This window comes from Lagenorhynchus albirostris, chromosome 10, assembly GCF_949774975.1.
Source record: "Lagenorhynchus albirostris chromosome 10, mLagAlb1.1, whole genome shotgun sequence".
NCBI classification, from domain to species: domain Eukaryota; kingdom Metazoa; phylum Chordata; class Mammalia; order Artiodactyla; family Delphinidae; genus Lagenorhynchus; species Lagenorhynchus albirostris.
In genome coordinates, this window is record NC_083104.1 from 74,793,768 (window position 1) to 74,808,168 (window position 14,401).

At 41.2% G+C, this 14,401-nt stretch overlaps 1 protein-coding gene across 1 annotated transcript in view; it reads right to left on the minus strand.

Moving 5' to 3' along the window:
* Positions 1 to 1,478: 1,478 nt before the first annotated feature.
* The window catches only part of LOC132528171 (24-hydroxycholesterol 7-alpha-hydroxylase), a 67,840-nt gene continuing 54,917 nt past the window's right edge, over positions 1,479 to 14,401 (minus strand). Inside the window, exons 11-12 of the mRNA XM_060164207.1 lie at positions 5,658 to 5,745; positions 1,479 to 3,003 (exon numbers count right to left, since the gene is read on the minus strand). Of these exons, the coding sequence (XP_060020190.1) occupies positions 2,932 to 3,003; positions 5,658 to 5,745 (160 nt within the window). The 3' untranslated portion in view covers positions 1,479 to 2,931. The remainder of the gene's footprint in view (positions 3,004 to 5,657; positions 5,746 to 14,401) is intronic.

A 14,401-nucleotide genomic window follows, 5' to 3' on the forward strand; every position in this document is an offset into this window, starting at 1 on the left:
ACCTAAACCCAACATTAATGGAGAAATATGGAGACATTTCTTCTAAAAACGTTTTGAAAACAAAAGACGCTATGCTGATGAAAGCCAGGTGTCATGGTCCACTCCTGTGTGGATGCTCACAGAGACAATCCCAGGCTCCTGGCTGCTTCATCAAGAGATGCGGGGCCCCCAAGAGCAGGATTCATCTGCATTTCCAAGTGCTGTCCAGGGCCCTCCTTCAGAGCAAAATATATAGCTAGACCTCTACTACTCTACTTAGAAAGTTAAGCAACTGTGGAGGATTACTTCCTGCTATGGTCTGAATGTTTGTGCCTTCCCCAAGTTCACACGTTGAATCCTCCCAAAGTTGATGGTTTAGGAGGTGGGGCCTTTTGGAGTCGATTAGGTCACGAGGGTGGAGCCCTCATGAACGGGATGGTTATTCTTATAAGAGACCCCTCACCCCTTCCACCGCGTGAGGACATAGAGAAATGACTGACTATACCAGGACGAGGGTCTTAGTAGAACTCAACCATACTGGTACCTTGACCTTGGTCTTCCCCACCTTCAGAGCTGTGAGGAATAAATTTCGGTGGTTTATAAGCCACCCAGTCTATGGTATTTTGTTACAGTAGCCTGAATAGACTAAGACACTTCCTTTTTTTTCCACATTAAAATCTTGAAAGGACGTGCCTTTTAATGGTACGAAACACTAACTAAACGCTTACACTTACGTTTCAGCAGGTGACTTCCTAATTTAAGTTTCAATGGCCCCTCCTTCCCCATTTCCTGCTTTAATTACGAGTTTCCAAGGGCACCACCATTTAGTTCTGCAATTCTGTCAGTAAATACGTGAACTCTTCCTTGTTTCAGGCTGCCAGGTAAAAATGAAGTTATAATTTGTGCCCCTGCCTGTTGGGGGACAAGAGAAGAAAGAGGGTTACTGTTAATTATTACACATGCCGTGAAGGCTACCTGCACAAGGATGTTCTGCATATAGGTGATCTCACATTTGTATTAAAACATGATCAAAACTACACTGAGAATTCCATGCTCGTCACCTAACCAGCGCTCCAGCCACCCCTCACGTGCCCACACTTGAACGTGGTCCCCCCACCCCTCATTGCTTGTCCTCTGAAATAGGGGCTAGGACATCTACCTTGATAACGTAACTCAATTATGGTGTATTCTTTCCGATCCCTTATTTCTGCCGCCTGGGAGCACGTCTCAAGTCCACTATCTGCACTGCACACAAGTCTGTCTCAGACTCTGCTTTCTGGAAAACTCAAGTTAACACATAGAAATGTATACCAATGTATGTATTTTTACATATATATATGAATACACATTTTATTAATATACAAAATATAGAATCCCAGGCTAGGGAAATAAAAAGAAATAGGGACCTCCAAGTATATTCATCTCACCATGTATCATTTCAAAGGTCAGTAGACCTCCTGCATCTGCACTGTTTTTTTAAAGTGCATGAACTTGTCAGCTAAGGTTCATCCTTACCAAGCAATAATAAGGAAATAAACACTGCCCTGAGGGTCTGCAAATTCAGCTCGAGTGTTTATTATTTGCAAATACAGTGTATGGCTGTGGGCCTCAGCTGCTTGGGGGAGGACAAGCCTTCCCTGGGAACACACCTGCCATATTTAGAAGAACCGGCCAGGTAGTTGTCTGCCGTTCTCAGATCTCCTGTGGATTCTAAGCTGCTTTCTTTAGCCCCTTCAGTCTCCAGACCTCCGCGCCTGCTAAGCTACGCTGTAAACTGCTAGCTAAGCTTCAAAATCACTGTATTAGTCCCGGAGAGTTAATGCATTCCAAAGTACTTAATTTTCTCCTAGGGAGTCATCTGCTTGTTGGTAGGAAATAGATGACTAAGCAATCGTTATCAACCCCACCAGATAATTCTCGCACAGGGGAGCAAATAATCCAGAGGACAACATGCACTCCAAAACTTACTTACTGTGAAATCAAGGAGGCAGGCGGCATTTCACTGACTGTTAGAGGACAAATCATGACATCATCGATCATGCTGTTATTAGTGTCATATATTTTCCCTGAACATGATAGGATTTCTTTTCTGGATTTCATAGTAAGTGTTTCAGGCAAAAGTCTTAAGTAATAGATTGAAAAGTTGTTATTTGCCTTGACACATCATTTAATTTGAGTTTCTATAAATTAGGAAAAATATTATCTCAAACTACAATTACAAACACCTTGAGTCAAAGGAGTCCTTTTATCTTAACTAAAATACAAATCAGTACACCAATCAACATAACATATATTGGATATGTCCTATAGAGAAGGTGCTGTCCTAGGCATAGCTGAGTGTAGAAATGAGTGTCAGACATGATCTCTGACCTCACAGGTGTTAGAAAGCTATCATATTATTCATACTTCTAGTGTTAGACATGTTTAATAAAGAGTTATATTAATAGCGGTTTAAGAATTTCAACTGCTAGAGTTAAGAATCATATTAAGAAAAATAGAAAATTTCCAGAAATCATTATTTAATACTTTTTAGAGTCTAAGACTTTTAGCCTTTTGCAAAATAGAAGTTTAAGTATGTTGTCTTCACAGTAAATTTAATATAGTAAAATTTTCATTCAAGTGACATTATTTCTATTTAAAGTTTTGATACAGTAATGCATGAAACCAAATTCCAACTTCTTAATAAGTGTCTCTTTTTTGGATCATGGAAACATTTTCTATAAACCCTGTATTGGGGTCTCTATATCAATAGATATAGAGTGATGTCAGATTCTTGGTCTACTCGTGAGATACCAAACACACATCCTATCTGGACCTTGTCTTGAACTAAATCCTTAAACAAAATTAAGTGATACGTTTCAGTCAAACTCAGGTCTCGGTGCTGCCAGGCTAGAGGATGGGGGGCAGTCACTCCTCCAAGAAGGCCTTGGCCCTCCTTAGGCCCAGCAGACGTCATTTTCTTTGTTTAAACTGAATTCGGCATTGTCCTTCCGGCTGCTGGACACCCACCAAATGGAGAGAACTCTAAAAGCAGAAATGCAGAAAATATAGAAGTTAAGGGACATAAGCCAACAGTTTGGACCTAAGGTTTATGCAATGTGATTGTTCCTGAAACGTACAGAGTTTAGGTTTGGAAGACTGGAAGGTTTTGCTTGATGAGTTCTCCATGGCAAGCATCAATTTTAGCCTTCCATTCAAGGGACAGCAAAGGAGGCAATTCCCTTATTCTAATAGCAGCCTCTTCACAGTTTCACATACCCCAGTGCTATGGGCCTGCCACCCACCTTTCCCTTTATATCCGGATAAAGAGGATACCCTTTAATAAAAGCTCTTTCTACATTCCTGGCCCCCAATCTGTGACACTTCATGTATAATCGCTGGGTGAGACCTCTATGCCACATGTTATAGATGTTCATAAGACAACATGGTGTTGGTGGTGCGAACCACTATTACAGGGGACCTAAGATCACAATTTTCCATAAGGATCTTTTGTGGTTCCAGATGTTCTTGATACGTTATGTTATGTCTTGGTTATGAACAAGGGGTGAATGCGTGTGGGGTTTTGCTCTTGTGGCAAGTATATTCCTTTGGGGGAGCTGGTTTCCAAGTCCTGTGATTTCCCTGCACTTGACAACAGAGTGTCTGGAACATGCCCTGGCAACTCATCCCCCTCCTACAAAAGCTTGGTAATTAGAAGGTCATTTCTTGTATTTTTTGATCACCTGCTTTCTTCACAACTTGGTAACATAAGTCCAATAATTAAATAATTTTAATTGATCTTTCTAAAATAGAAACTGTGAAATGAAATGCCCTTTGAGATGAGAATTCTCTCAGACTTGTATTTTTTACAAACTGAAGTAACATTTCTTTGAAAAATATTCTTAGTAGGGTCCAAACAGAAATAGGATGTATGTTTTTAAAAAAAAGTATAGGGGCTTCCCTGGTGGCGCAGTGGTTGAGAATCTGCCTGCTAATGCAGGGGACACGGGTTCGAGCCCTGGTCCGGGAAGATCCCACATGCCGCGGAGCAACTAAGCCCGTGAGCCACAACTACTGAGCCTGTGCGTCTGGAGCCTGTGCTCCGCAACAAGAGAGGCTGTGATAGTGAGAGGCCCGCGCACCGCGATGAAGAGTGGCCCCTGCTTGCCGCAACTAGAGAAAGCCCTCGCACAGAAATGAAGACCCAACACAGCCAAAAATAAATATAAAAATAAATAAATTAAAAAAAGAAAGACCTAAAGAAGAAATACATGGCGAATATCTTCAAAAAAATTAAAATTAAAAAAAGTATAATAAATACAACTAATAGAATTCCTAGCTAGGAAGAAAGTGCTGGGAAAAATCCTGCCTAAGGATCTGGTCAAAATGACTGATCTCCAGAGTTCGGTGTCACATGGTTTTGACAAATGACATCCTTCTAATGTGAAAAGGCATTCCTGTGTCTTCTTGCTGGTGGGAAAATAGTTAGATGCTGAGTCAGTCGTGGGCAAAACTGTGACATCTAACTCGGAGGATCAGAAACTAGTACTTGGCGCCTGTAAATCCTGGCCTCAATCTTCATTTTGCCAACAAAACTGTACTCAGAGGAAAACCTTTGTGAAGAGTGTTTTGATTTCCCTTTCATCATCAGATTTTGAGAGCTCTTTATCACTGTTGCTCGTACTCAAAATAGAAGTGTAAAAGAAATCAAGGCAAAGTGCTGAAATGTGCGTATTTGTGAGTAATATAATATGTTCTGTGTCATTTATACACTTACAGAATTTCTACTGAAATGTCACCCAAGAGTTTATCCCTCCATATATTAGCCCTTAATAATCAAGAGTAAATCATAGCACAAAATGCTATGTGAATAGCCCTGAGGTTGCAATACTTAATTTCTCCACTTCACCCTCAGTTTAAATAACACCTTTTTATCCAGAGTTTTCAAAGGGACTTCCAAACATTTGGAATTAAATGGAACTTTCCCTTGTTTCCTAGGACAGTGGTCCTCAAAGTGAGGCATCAGCAGTACCCAGAACTTGTCAGAAATAGAAATTCTCAAGCCCCTCCCTAGATATACTCATCAAGAACTCTAGGGCTAGGGCCCAGGATTCCATGTTCTAACAACCCCCCATCCCAGGTAATTCTGATGCTCACACCAGTTTGAGGGCCATTGGTCTAAGAGAACAGAACTATAGCAACACAGAGGAGTTAAATGATTGAGATATCCAATGGTCAGAGGTCAGAAAAGGTCATGGCCTTTTCATTTATGTTCACTGTTTCTACTGTGGGTTAATTTCCTTTGTGCCATTGCTTTCCAAATGGACTTAGGGTTCTGACTTGCCTCCAAAACTCACGGTTCACTTTTGGACCCAGAGACATGCCTTTCTAGGGAAACAAGCCCAACATCAAGGCCATGTCTATTTTACCCTGGGAAAAGGGTTAAAATTGGTAAATTCATTGCGGAGCTCCTAACGCTAAGTGGTGGAAATGCTACTATTAGGTCCTGGTCTTGTGATAATGGGGCACATAGAATTGACCTGGAATTAAGGGAGTATCTTCTCAGTCTGCAGAGATCATCTGTTAAGATGAGTCTAAGTGAGGAAATCAGTCAGCTCATCCCCAGTAATGAAAACCAAAGAGTTAGAGTTTATATCAAATTTGAAAGTCATGCTATTCAAAATTCTGAAAACACTTACCTGTCTTGGCAATGGGTCTAGAAGACTACAGTCATAATAATACAATATTAAAATAATAAATATTTGAATCTCCAACAGAGCCAGCCACCTGAAAGAAAAAGAAAATAAACTTGGTGCTTGGTTGTAAAAGATGCATAAATATCTACCAATAAAGAATATCTATAAATTACACATAGTTCACAGCAAATGTGCTCTTCTTTGCAATATAAACTTTTACTATTAAAAGGAGAGAGTAAAGAAGGGTAGTTGGGATGATCACATTGCTTTAAAATGTACGTAAAATGCTTAGCCAGTGGAAGCACTTAATGAATGAGATCCCAGGTCTCTCTCCTAAGTTTTATATCCGTCCTTTCTAATACGGTAACCGGTAGCTACATGCGGCTGTTATTTAAATAAATTTAAATTTATCAAAATAAAACATTTCAGTTCCTCAGTTGCACTCACCACATTTTAAGTGCTCAATGGCCGTAAGTGGTTACCGGCCACCATACTGAACAGTACGTATTTATAACTTTTCTATGATCACAGAAAGCTCCATTGGACAGTCCTGTCTGATCTAGACCCTTATTGCCCACTGGAAATTACTGCCTAAATGTTCCGTAGGCACCTAAAATTCCCCATAACTACCAAATTTTTTCCTTTTGTAATCCTGCACTCAGTCTCCAAGCTTTTTGATCATAATAAAATGTTTGAGCACACTCTACAATATATTGATAACCATTTATTTATAGATTGTATAGCATACAACCGTATTACTGTCAACTTTGTAGACACATATACATAGAAATTTAAAAACCGAGAAAAGTGTAAATGGAATTCTGCTACATCTCCTGGCATGCCAGTGGGTTGTTTTGAGCTCTCCTTAGGGAAGGCAAACCATTTTAGGGGGAATGGTCCTTAATAAGTATGATTGGTCCAACATCAGAAAAGTGTTCATCATCACAGACCCAATCCTCTCCATTCCCCTTCCTGTCCAGTTAGGCACCGAGGTGTTTTATCTTCCAAATGTTTCCCCGGTTCCTCTCCTTATCCCCTATCTCCAGTCCCTCCACTGCTCCCCAGTGTAGGTCTTCGTCATCTATTTATGTCCTGGATTCCTGAATCACCTGGGTTTCCAGATTGGTTGCTTTGTTTCCAGTGTCACTTCTCTCCACTCTATCCTTCACTCTCCCACTAGAGTAAACTCTCTAAAACAGAAATCTATCACTGTTTCCTCATTTTACACACATGCATACATACACACACATACCACCTGTCAATGCTTCTCATTTCCTTCCAAATGCCACAGGGAACACCGCCAGCCCTTGAAGATCTGCTCCCTCCCTATTTCTCCAGACTCTTCTCCCCCATAGCTCCTCCTTGAAACCCGTGTTCTTGCCACACCGCATACCTGAGTTCCCTGAATGGCGATGTTCTCTGTTGCAAGCCCTTCCCCTGCCTGAGGCTCAGTTTCCACTGGAGGCATTCCCTGATCTCTTGCTTCTGGGCTGAGGTGTCCCTCCTCTCCATTCCATGGCTCCCAGGGCACATTTCAGCCTTTGCATATATTGTACTGAACTCTGATTGCTTATTGGCCATCCCTCTCCTGGGGTTATATTGTTGGGCCTTAACACAGTGCAGAGGGCTCTGCTGATGCCTAATAATGTTGACTGAATAGATGATGGAAGGTGATGTCTCCATAAAGCAGATTCAATTTCCTTACCTTTCCATCCTTTTCTATGCTTCTGTGGCACTTTTAACATCCCTCAACTAACACCCTTATCCTACAAGCCCACTCTATTACAGTTAATTGTTTTCATGTCTGTCTCCCCTTATAGACTACCATCTTCACAAAAGCAGGAACCATGTCTTATTTATCACTGAATCCTCAATGTTTGTTGATTGCATGAGTGAATGAATGAACATGAATGATCTGCTATTCATATCAGATAATTAGATTTGCTTCCCGCTGGTATTCTTGAAACATCTTGCCTATATTTTATTTCAAATGAAATCTGGACCACTCCAGGTGTTGTTAGGACCTACTTGGATACCAGATCAATTCTTCACGAATATTTGTGATGTAAATTTAATCCTACCTACTTAGAAATGCTAAAGATAATTCATTCCAACTGAGTGTCAATGTCCATGAAATACAACATCCCAATCTTTATGGATTCAGATCAAAGTTAGCAGCGATTCCAATAAAAAGCAATTTTGCTAATTTGCAGGTTCAGAATCTCTCACAACTAAGTTTCTGTCACACTTCTAACAAATTAGGATGTCCACTTCTGGCCATGATGGTTGTCCTTGGGACTTGAGCTTTTCAAAGCAGCCCGTGATGGGCACACCATGTCCTATTTCCTTAAGATATATCCAAATGTTTATTCTTCAGATTCTCTACAGAATGACTGACTATCACCTTAACCTTATGGGCACATTAAAGACTTCATTTTGTTCTGTGAGACAAGCCATTAGACAGTTTTAAACAAATATGACTTAAGTGTTAAAAAGGATCATTTGGCTGCTACATTGAGAATAAAATATAATGTGCTGCTAGAAGACTGATTAGGAAGCCATCATAATCTTCCAGGCAATGGAAAGTGGTGACTTGGACCAGGATGACGGAATAGTCATGGTTAGCGTCTGTATATACTTTGTAGGATGGCTGATGGCTTGCATGACAGATGTGGAAAACATAAAGAGTCAAGGACGACTCCAAGTTTTTGGCCCGAGGAAACGCAAGGATATAGCAGTGGGGAAGGCCGATGGAAGAGCACTTGCGGAGCTCGCTTTTGGACCTGTTCAGTGCTGCTGGCTCTAGACAAGTGCCTTGGAGACATCCAGTGGAGATGTTGAGTGGAGGCTGGGGATGAGCCTGGTGTTTGGGTGGGGATTCAGTCAGGGCTGGAGGTACAAGAGATATAAATACAGAGTCATCACTATTCAGACAATTATTTAAAGCCAAGGGATAGGATGAAGTCACTTAGGGAGCAAGTTAAATAGAAAAAACTAAGAAATCTGAGGAGAGAGCCCTGGGGCAGCCCAAAATTTGGAGGTTAGAAATGTGAGGAAGGTGAGCAAAGGGGCCAAAGGGGTAGGATAATGAAAAGAGAGTGATTATCTCCAAAGTCCTGTGAAGAAAGCGTTTCATGGAGACCGCGAATTCCGTATCTAACGGGAAAGGCGGCAACGAGTACCCACGTGTAAAATGAAACATGAACATTCCCGCTTGCATAAAACAGCCAGTCCTTCTCAGTCCTTAGCACCCTTCCTAGAAGTAAATTAGATGAGCTCACTAAACTGACATTTTGTGTTTGGTAGAATAAGCAGTGACTTCCCGATACTCAGCGGTTACCTGGCAGCACTAGAAAAGTGCTTGCTAATTTTGCATTTGTGAATTATAAAACAGTTTTTGGATGAAGGTTCTCCTCTATCCAAACAAATCCTATTTTCTTAGAACTCTGTTTTCAGCCCTTCTGTAACTTTAGCTTGCCATGACGGGAGTGCTTCTCTGAGCTCAGCCCCCTGGGGAAAAGGTGGCTGGCATCCTTCCTCTCCAGTCCCTGGAGGAGAGGCACTGCGGCGATAAGGACAATGGACCATTTGGCAGGGTAGGTGGGGCTGTTCCAGGGAAGAAGTCCCTCCACTCAGAGGGTAACCAAGGCACAGGCTTGGAAGGGGCCACGGAATGCCTAGGGGCCTGCAAGCTGTCTACTCCCTGTAGAAGGTGAGGTGATGAGAAATGGAGTGGACCGAGCAGGAAGAAACGAGGAACTGGCTCATCGAGGGGCTGGAGTGTGTCGTGTGACAGTGTTGGGACTTTGACCCTGAAAATACAACAGACCTTGTGAATAAATTGTACTGAAAAATTATATTTATATGTGAAAATGAAGGTTCTTTAAGCATTATTATACATAAGAGGCCCTCAATGAATATTTCCTCTATCACGCAAATAAGTCATGTAAACAAGAAATAGTTCCTAAGCTATTTAAGAGCACAAGCTGAACTATTTTAGAAACATTACGCATGTTTTGATTAGAAATAGAGCTAATGTTTATCAGTTCATTAAAATAGTGTTCCACTAGAACCTGTAAGCATTTCCTTAACTAACTTTAGTCCCTGTGATATTCTTAAAAATCAGAAAACTGAATTTCCTTTAAGGTAAAACTATAGTTCAGGCTTTGGACCAACTAACACTGTGTGCATTGTGAGGCTTTAGTATTTTTCTTCTTTTATTTTTGAGGGTTAAGTTAGTTCAGTTATTAAATTAGTATTAGTTATTGAAATAGTATAAATATTAATATTACATTTACTATCATTTCTAAACATTTTGATATTCTGGTTAAAAAAAAGTAAGATGAGTTAATAATACAGATAATAAAGTAAGATGTGCTAAAACTCTTATTTTCTCCAAATCCAAATATTTGGATATTCTAGCAGAATTACCTAAATTATCCACGAAATAAAGTTAATATTTTTGCAATGGCAAAAAATAAATTGTGGAAAAAAATAAAATAAAATAAAATGAATTGTGCTTTCAAGCCTTTACCAGGTTACTGAATTTTGTTCGATGTCTAAAACATCAGGGACTAACACATGCATAACTGTGACATTAAAAGCTCCGTTACTCCAAAGAAAACGAGCCTCATAAATCCGTATCTTTACAAAAGCGCCTCAGAAGCAAGCTGAGCTGTGTTCATGCCAGGAATGTTTTCTTAATACTTCTAATGTCAAAACAGTGAACATAATGAGGCGTATTATTTATAATATGTATTTTTTACACTTACAAGAACATTACACATCTACAAATAAAGCTCATTAAAATATAAACATGCTGAAAATTCCTTAAATGCTGAGTACTTGTGTGTTTTCCCCACGTGTAAATAAATGCTCAAGCTACACAGAACACAAAGTCCTACAAAACCTGGCCTCTACCCTCACGTTGCTAGTAATGCACATGGAGAGATGGGAAAGGTAACAATGTAAGATACATGTGGAAACAGAAGGGCTTTGGAGATGTGGGGTCTGGAGCAAGCAGTGTAACCCAGAGTTGACCAACTCTATGTGGAGGTGACACCTGAGCTAGACCTGGATGGAAGGACAGGCTTCAATAAGTAGACATGTTGAGTAGGGGCATTCCAGACCCAGTATAGAGTGAGAGTGAGGGGAGGAATGGGCACGGTAGTCAGGGGACAACTGGTAGACCCTCTGGGGTGGGCATTCCCAGATGTGCAGAAAGATGTACTTGTGTCAAATTTTTGGAGGGTCTGGAGTCCTAGGCTGATGAGTTTGGCTGGCAGGCAGTGGTGCCGGAATCTTAACAAGAAAGTGACCATTAGAGCTAATTATTTAAGGAAAATTCATCTGGATGTAGTGAGTGAGATGGATTGAAAGAAGAGATAATACAGCTGGGGGAAGGGTAAGAAAATGATGACATCACCTGGGGCATGACGACCTGGTTTAGGAGGTGGGAGTAGACACCTGGGGGCAGGCCGAGAAGAGGGAGGAGCGAAGGGGGCTCCAGAAGCCCAGGCCTAGGAGATCAGTGAGACATGGAAGAGCAACCGAGAGGACAGGACGAATGCTAGGGGGAGCGGTAAGAAAGGACTTTAGTATTAGATGTCTGGATTTTGAGACTGAATCCCTTTTTAAAAGAAAATCTCTCTCTTTTTTTTCCTACTAGACGTCATCGGGGGCAGTGCCAGCATGGGCTGGAAAACTGCCACTGTTACGAGGAGCAGGGGCTCTGAAGTATATTCCTAGCTGCTACCAGCTGCAGCTTATGAAAATAGAATGGTCTTGCCCTGGAATTCAGAGAAGGCAGCATACAGACATACTTTCACAGGCATCCTTCATTGAAGCATGGCTATTCAAGTTAAAGGGGAAGTACTTTTCCCACAACCTCATCCCCTTTAAGAAATCTTATAGGAAAATACAAGCCTGTAAGACAGGAGGCAAAATAATCTAGACCAGTGTTTCTCACACTTTAGCATGCATCAGAATCACATGGAAAAGCTTGTTCAAACGCAAGTTGCCTGGTCGACCCCCAGAGTTTTTCTGACTTAGTAGTTCTGGGGAAGGGCAGCCCAATTTGCACTTTTTACAAGTTTCCATGTAATGTTATTACTGGTGGTCTGGGGATCATACTTTAGAATCACTGATCTAGAGGCACTTGACAAGCAGAAAGGGAAAGAATAAGTTAAAAGATGTAGTTTATCAAACCTTTAGTTTTAGCACGCAAAATTAAAATTACCGAGAATACCTCAGCTACACAGGAAACTTTATGGCCGGGGCACCAAACGTTTGATTGGGAATGATGGTGTGGGCAAAATCTGGAAGAGTGAGCAGAGAGGGGATGGTCCTAAATACGGGCAAGCAAATCCAGAATAAAATAAGAACAGGATTAGGGTAAACTGGAAGAGCAGGAAAAGAAGAAAAGATGTGAGGAAGAGAAGAGAAGGGAATGGGACATATCTAGAAGGAGGACAAGTTGGAGAGAAAGCAGTTGAGGAAGCAAAGAGGAAAGGTCTGGAGGACCTCAGGGCTTCTGGACTTGAGACACTGTTTTCTGTTTCACTGGGGAGATGAGAATCATGTCCTAGTGGGAGTACTGTCTCTGAGGTCACCGCTTTTCAGAGGGGCAGGCAGGATTATTTTAACGGTGATCCTAGAAGAAAAACTCCCCTATGTATGAACTATGAGCTAGACACTGGATACCTCTTTCTAAAGCTTCTTATTCAAGAAAAGGGCAAAGGAACATTACTGCCTTCATTAAGATGAATTACGCACCAAATAGAATTGATCTTGTGCTATATCTTAAATTCTAGACCCTCCAGGAGGAAAAATTTAAGAAGTGACATTTGTTTTTGTTTGCTTTGGTGATATACCCAGAGTAAATGAAACTCTACCCCCTTACAAAGCCCAGGCCATTTAGAAAGCTATTAACTGATGTGGTCAGTATATGTTAATACAATATTTCATGGAGTTCAACAGATCTTGAAAGAAAGCTTTTGCACTTAAGGAAATTATCTATTACTTAGGACGCTTTTGGTTGCCAGTGACAGAAAACCCCATGAGACTGGTTTCTGTATTGAAGGAACTGTATCGATTTATGTACCTGAAAAACCTAGAGCTGGTGCTGGCCTCAGGCAGAGATCACTCCAACGGCTCAACGATGTTACCATGAAGCCAGTTCGCCTCTGCTGCTCTGCTCTATGGTACCAACTTCATCCTGCTTTTATAGTCTCAAAAGTTTCTGGGGCCAAGTGCTTCATTATTCACATCCTACAGGGAATGATTATTTCTGACCCAGAAGTCTCAACAGAAGCTTTCACTTGGTAGTTAATTGTACTGCTTAAAACACAAGGCAAGACTAAAATCAATCACTATGGGAAGGGAGGGAGGGTTAGGGATGGGATGTGAGAATTGGCTTAGGGAACAGTGCTTCACTCCTATAGAGCTGGGGGCGGAATCAGCACCTCAGCGTCCCACGAATCTCCAAATGAAAATCAGGGCAATTAGCAAGGAAGAAGAAGACATGAACGATGGAGAGATAATAACCCATGGGCAACTGTGATATAGCACAGTGTTAATGCCAGTCTTCTTTTCCTAGGAGCTGAAACTTCTTTCTGAAAAACAAAGAGACCAAACTTATCAAAGAGCAGTAACTCAGCCTGATGAGGGGAGAAAGCCCATGAAAAAAAAAAAAGTGGTGGGGAGATACCCAGCCCAAAGTGCCCTTTTTTCCTCTCCACCAGCTACAAATCCTGTGCAGGTGTCCTGTGCACGACTGAGAGGCTAGCGATCTATTTGGTAAATGAAGGAAAAGAGGGTCCTTTCTGGCATTTTTGGAGCAGAAATGAACATGTTTTATTTTAGAAGCACTTTGGCCTAAGTATCAAAAATCACTCTGGTTTGCAAGGCAGATGTAGAGAACAAACGTATGGACACCACAGGGGGAAAGCGGGGGTGGGGGGGTGATGGTGGTCGGATGAATTGGGAGACTGGGATTGACATATACACGCGAATATGTATAAAACAGATAACTAATAAGAACCTGCTGTATAAAAAATAAATTTAAAAAAATCACTCTGGAATTTGCTGCTTCTGTTCTTGACAGACTTAAACCTTAGCCTCATAATGAAGTGTCAGAATGAAATGGCTGGGAAAGTAATGACTGCGATTTCACCAATGGTTTCTGTGCTCCTCTGAGCAAGTCACTGCCCCTCAGTAAAGCAGAAAGGAGAGAGAAGCATGGCTAGAAGTTAATAAAGGACCTGGCAGCCTCGCTCAGTCTTGGAGTTGACTACATCCGCTCTTCCCACTCTCGACCCTTTTCACATCCCCTCCAGGACGTGTGCGTGGCCATAGTGAAAATGTTAGGGCAATATTATGTTAGTAAATCCAGTTCATTCCGTTCCATTTACCAACGGGAGTTGAGGGGATGCATTTGTTTATGTGACAAATTCCTCAGAATGAACTGAATTCGTAACTTCTCATGAAATCCAGAGGGACTGGTGTTACTCACTCCTCTAGAGCATTCAGCTACCTCTAAGTATAATGCTTCTCAAATACAAGATTGCACAAAGTTGGTTTACTGAATAAGGCACACTTATTAAAATTACATCATCGTTAATATAATAAACATATAGAAACTACTGTACTCAGAGCTTCACAAACCCCAAATATAGAGTTGCCTTGCTACCACTAACACATAGGTACATTACATTCCTGCGAGCACTTAACTTTATTTCTACCCTCAA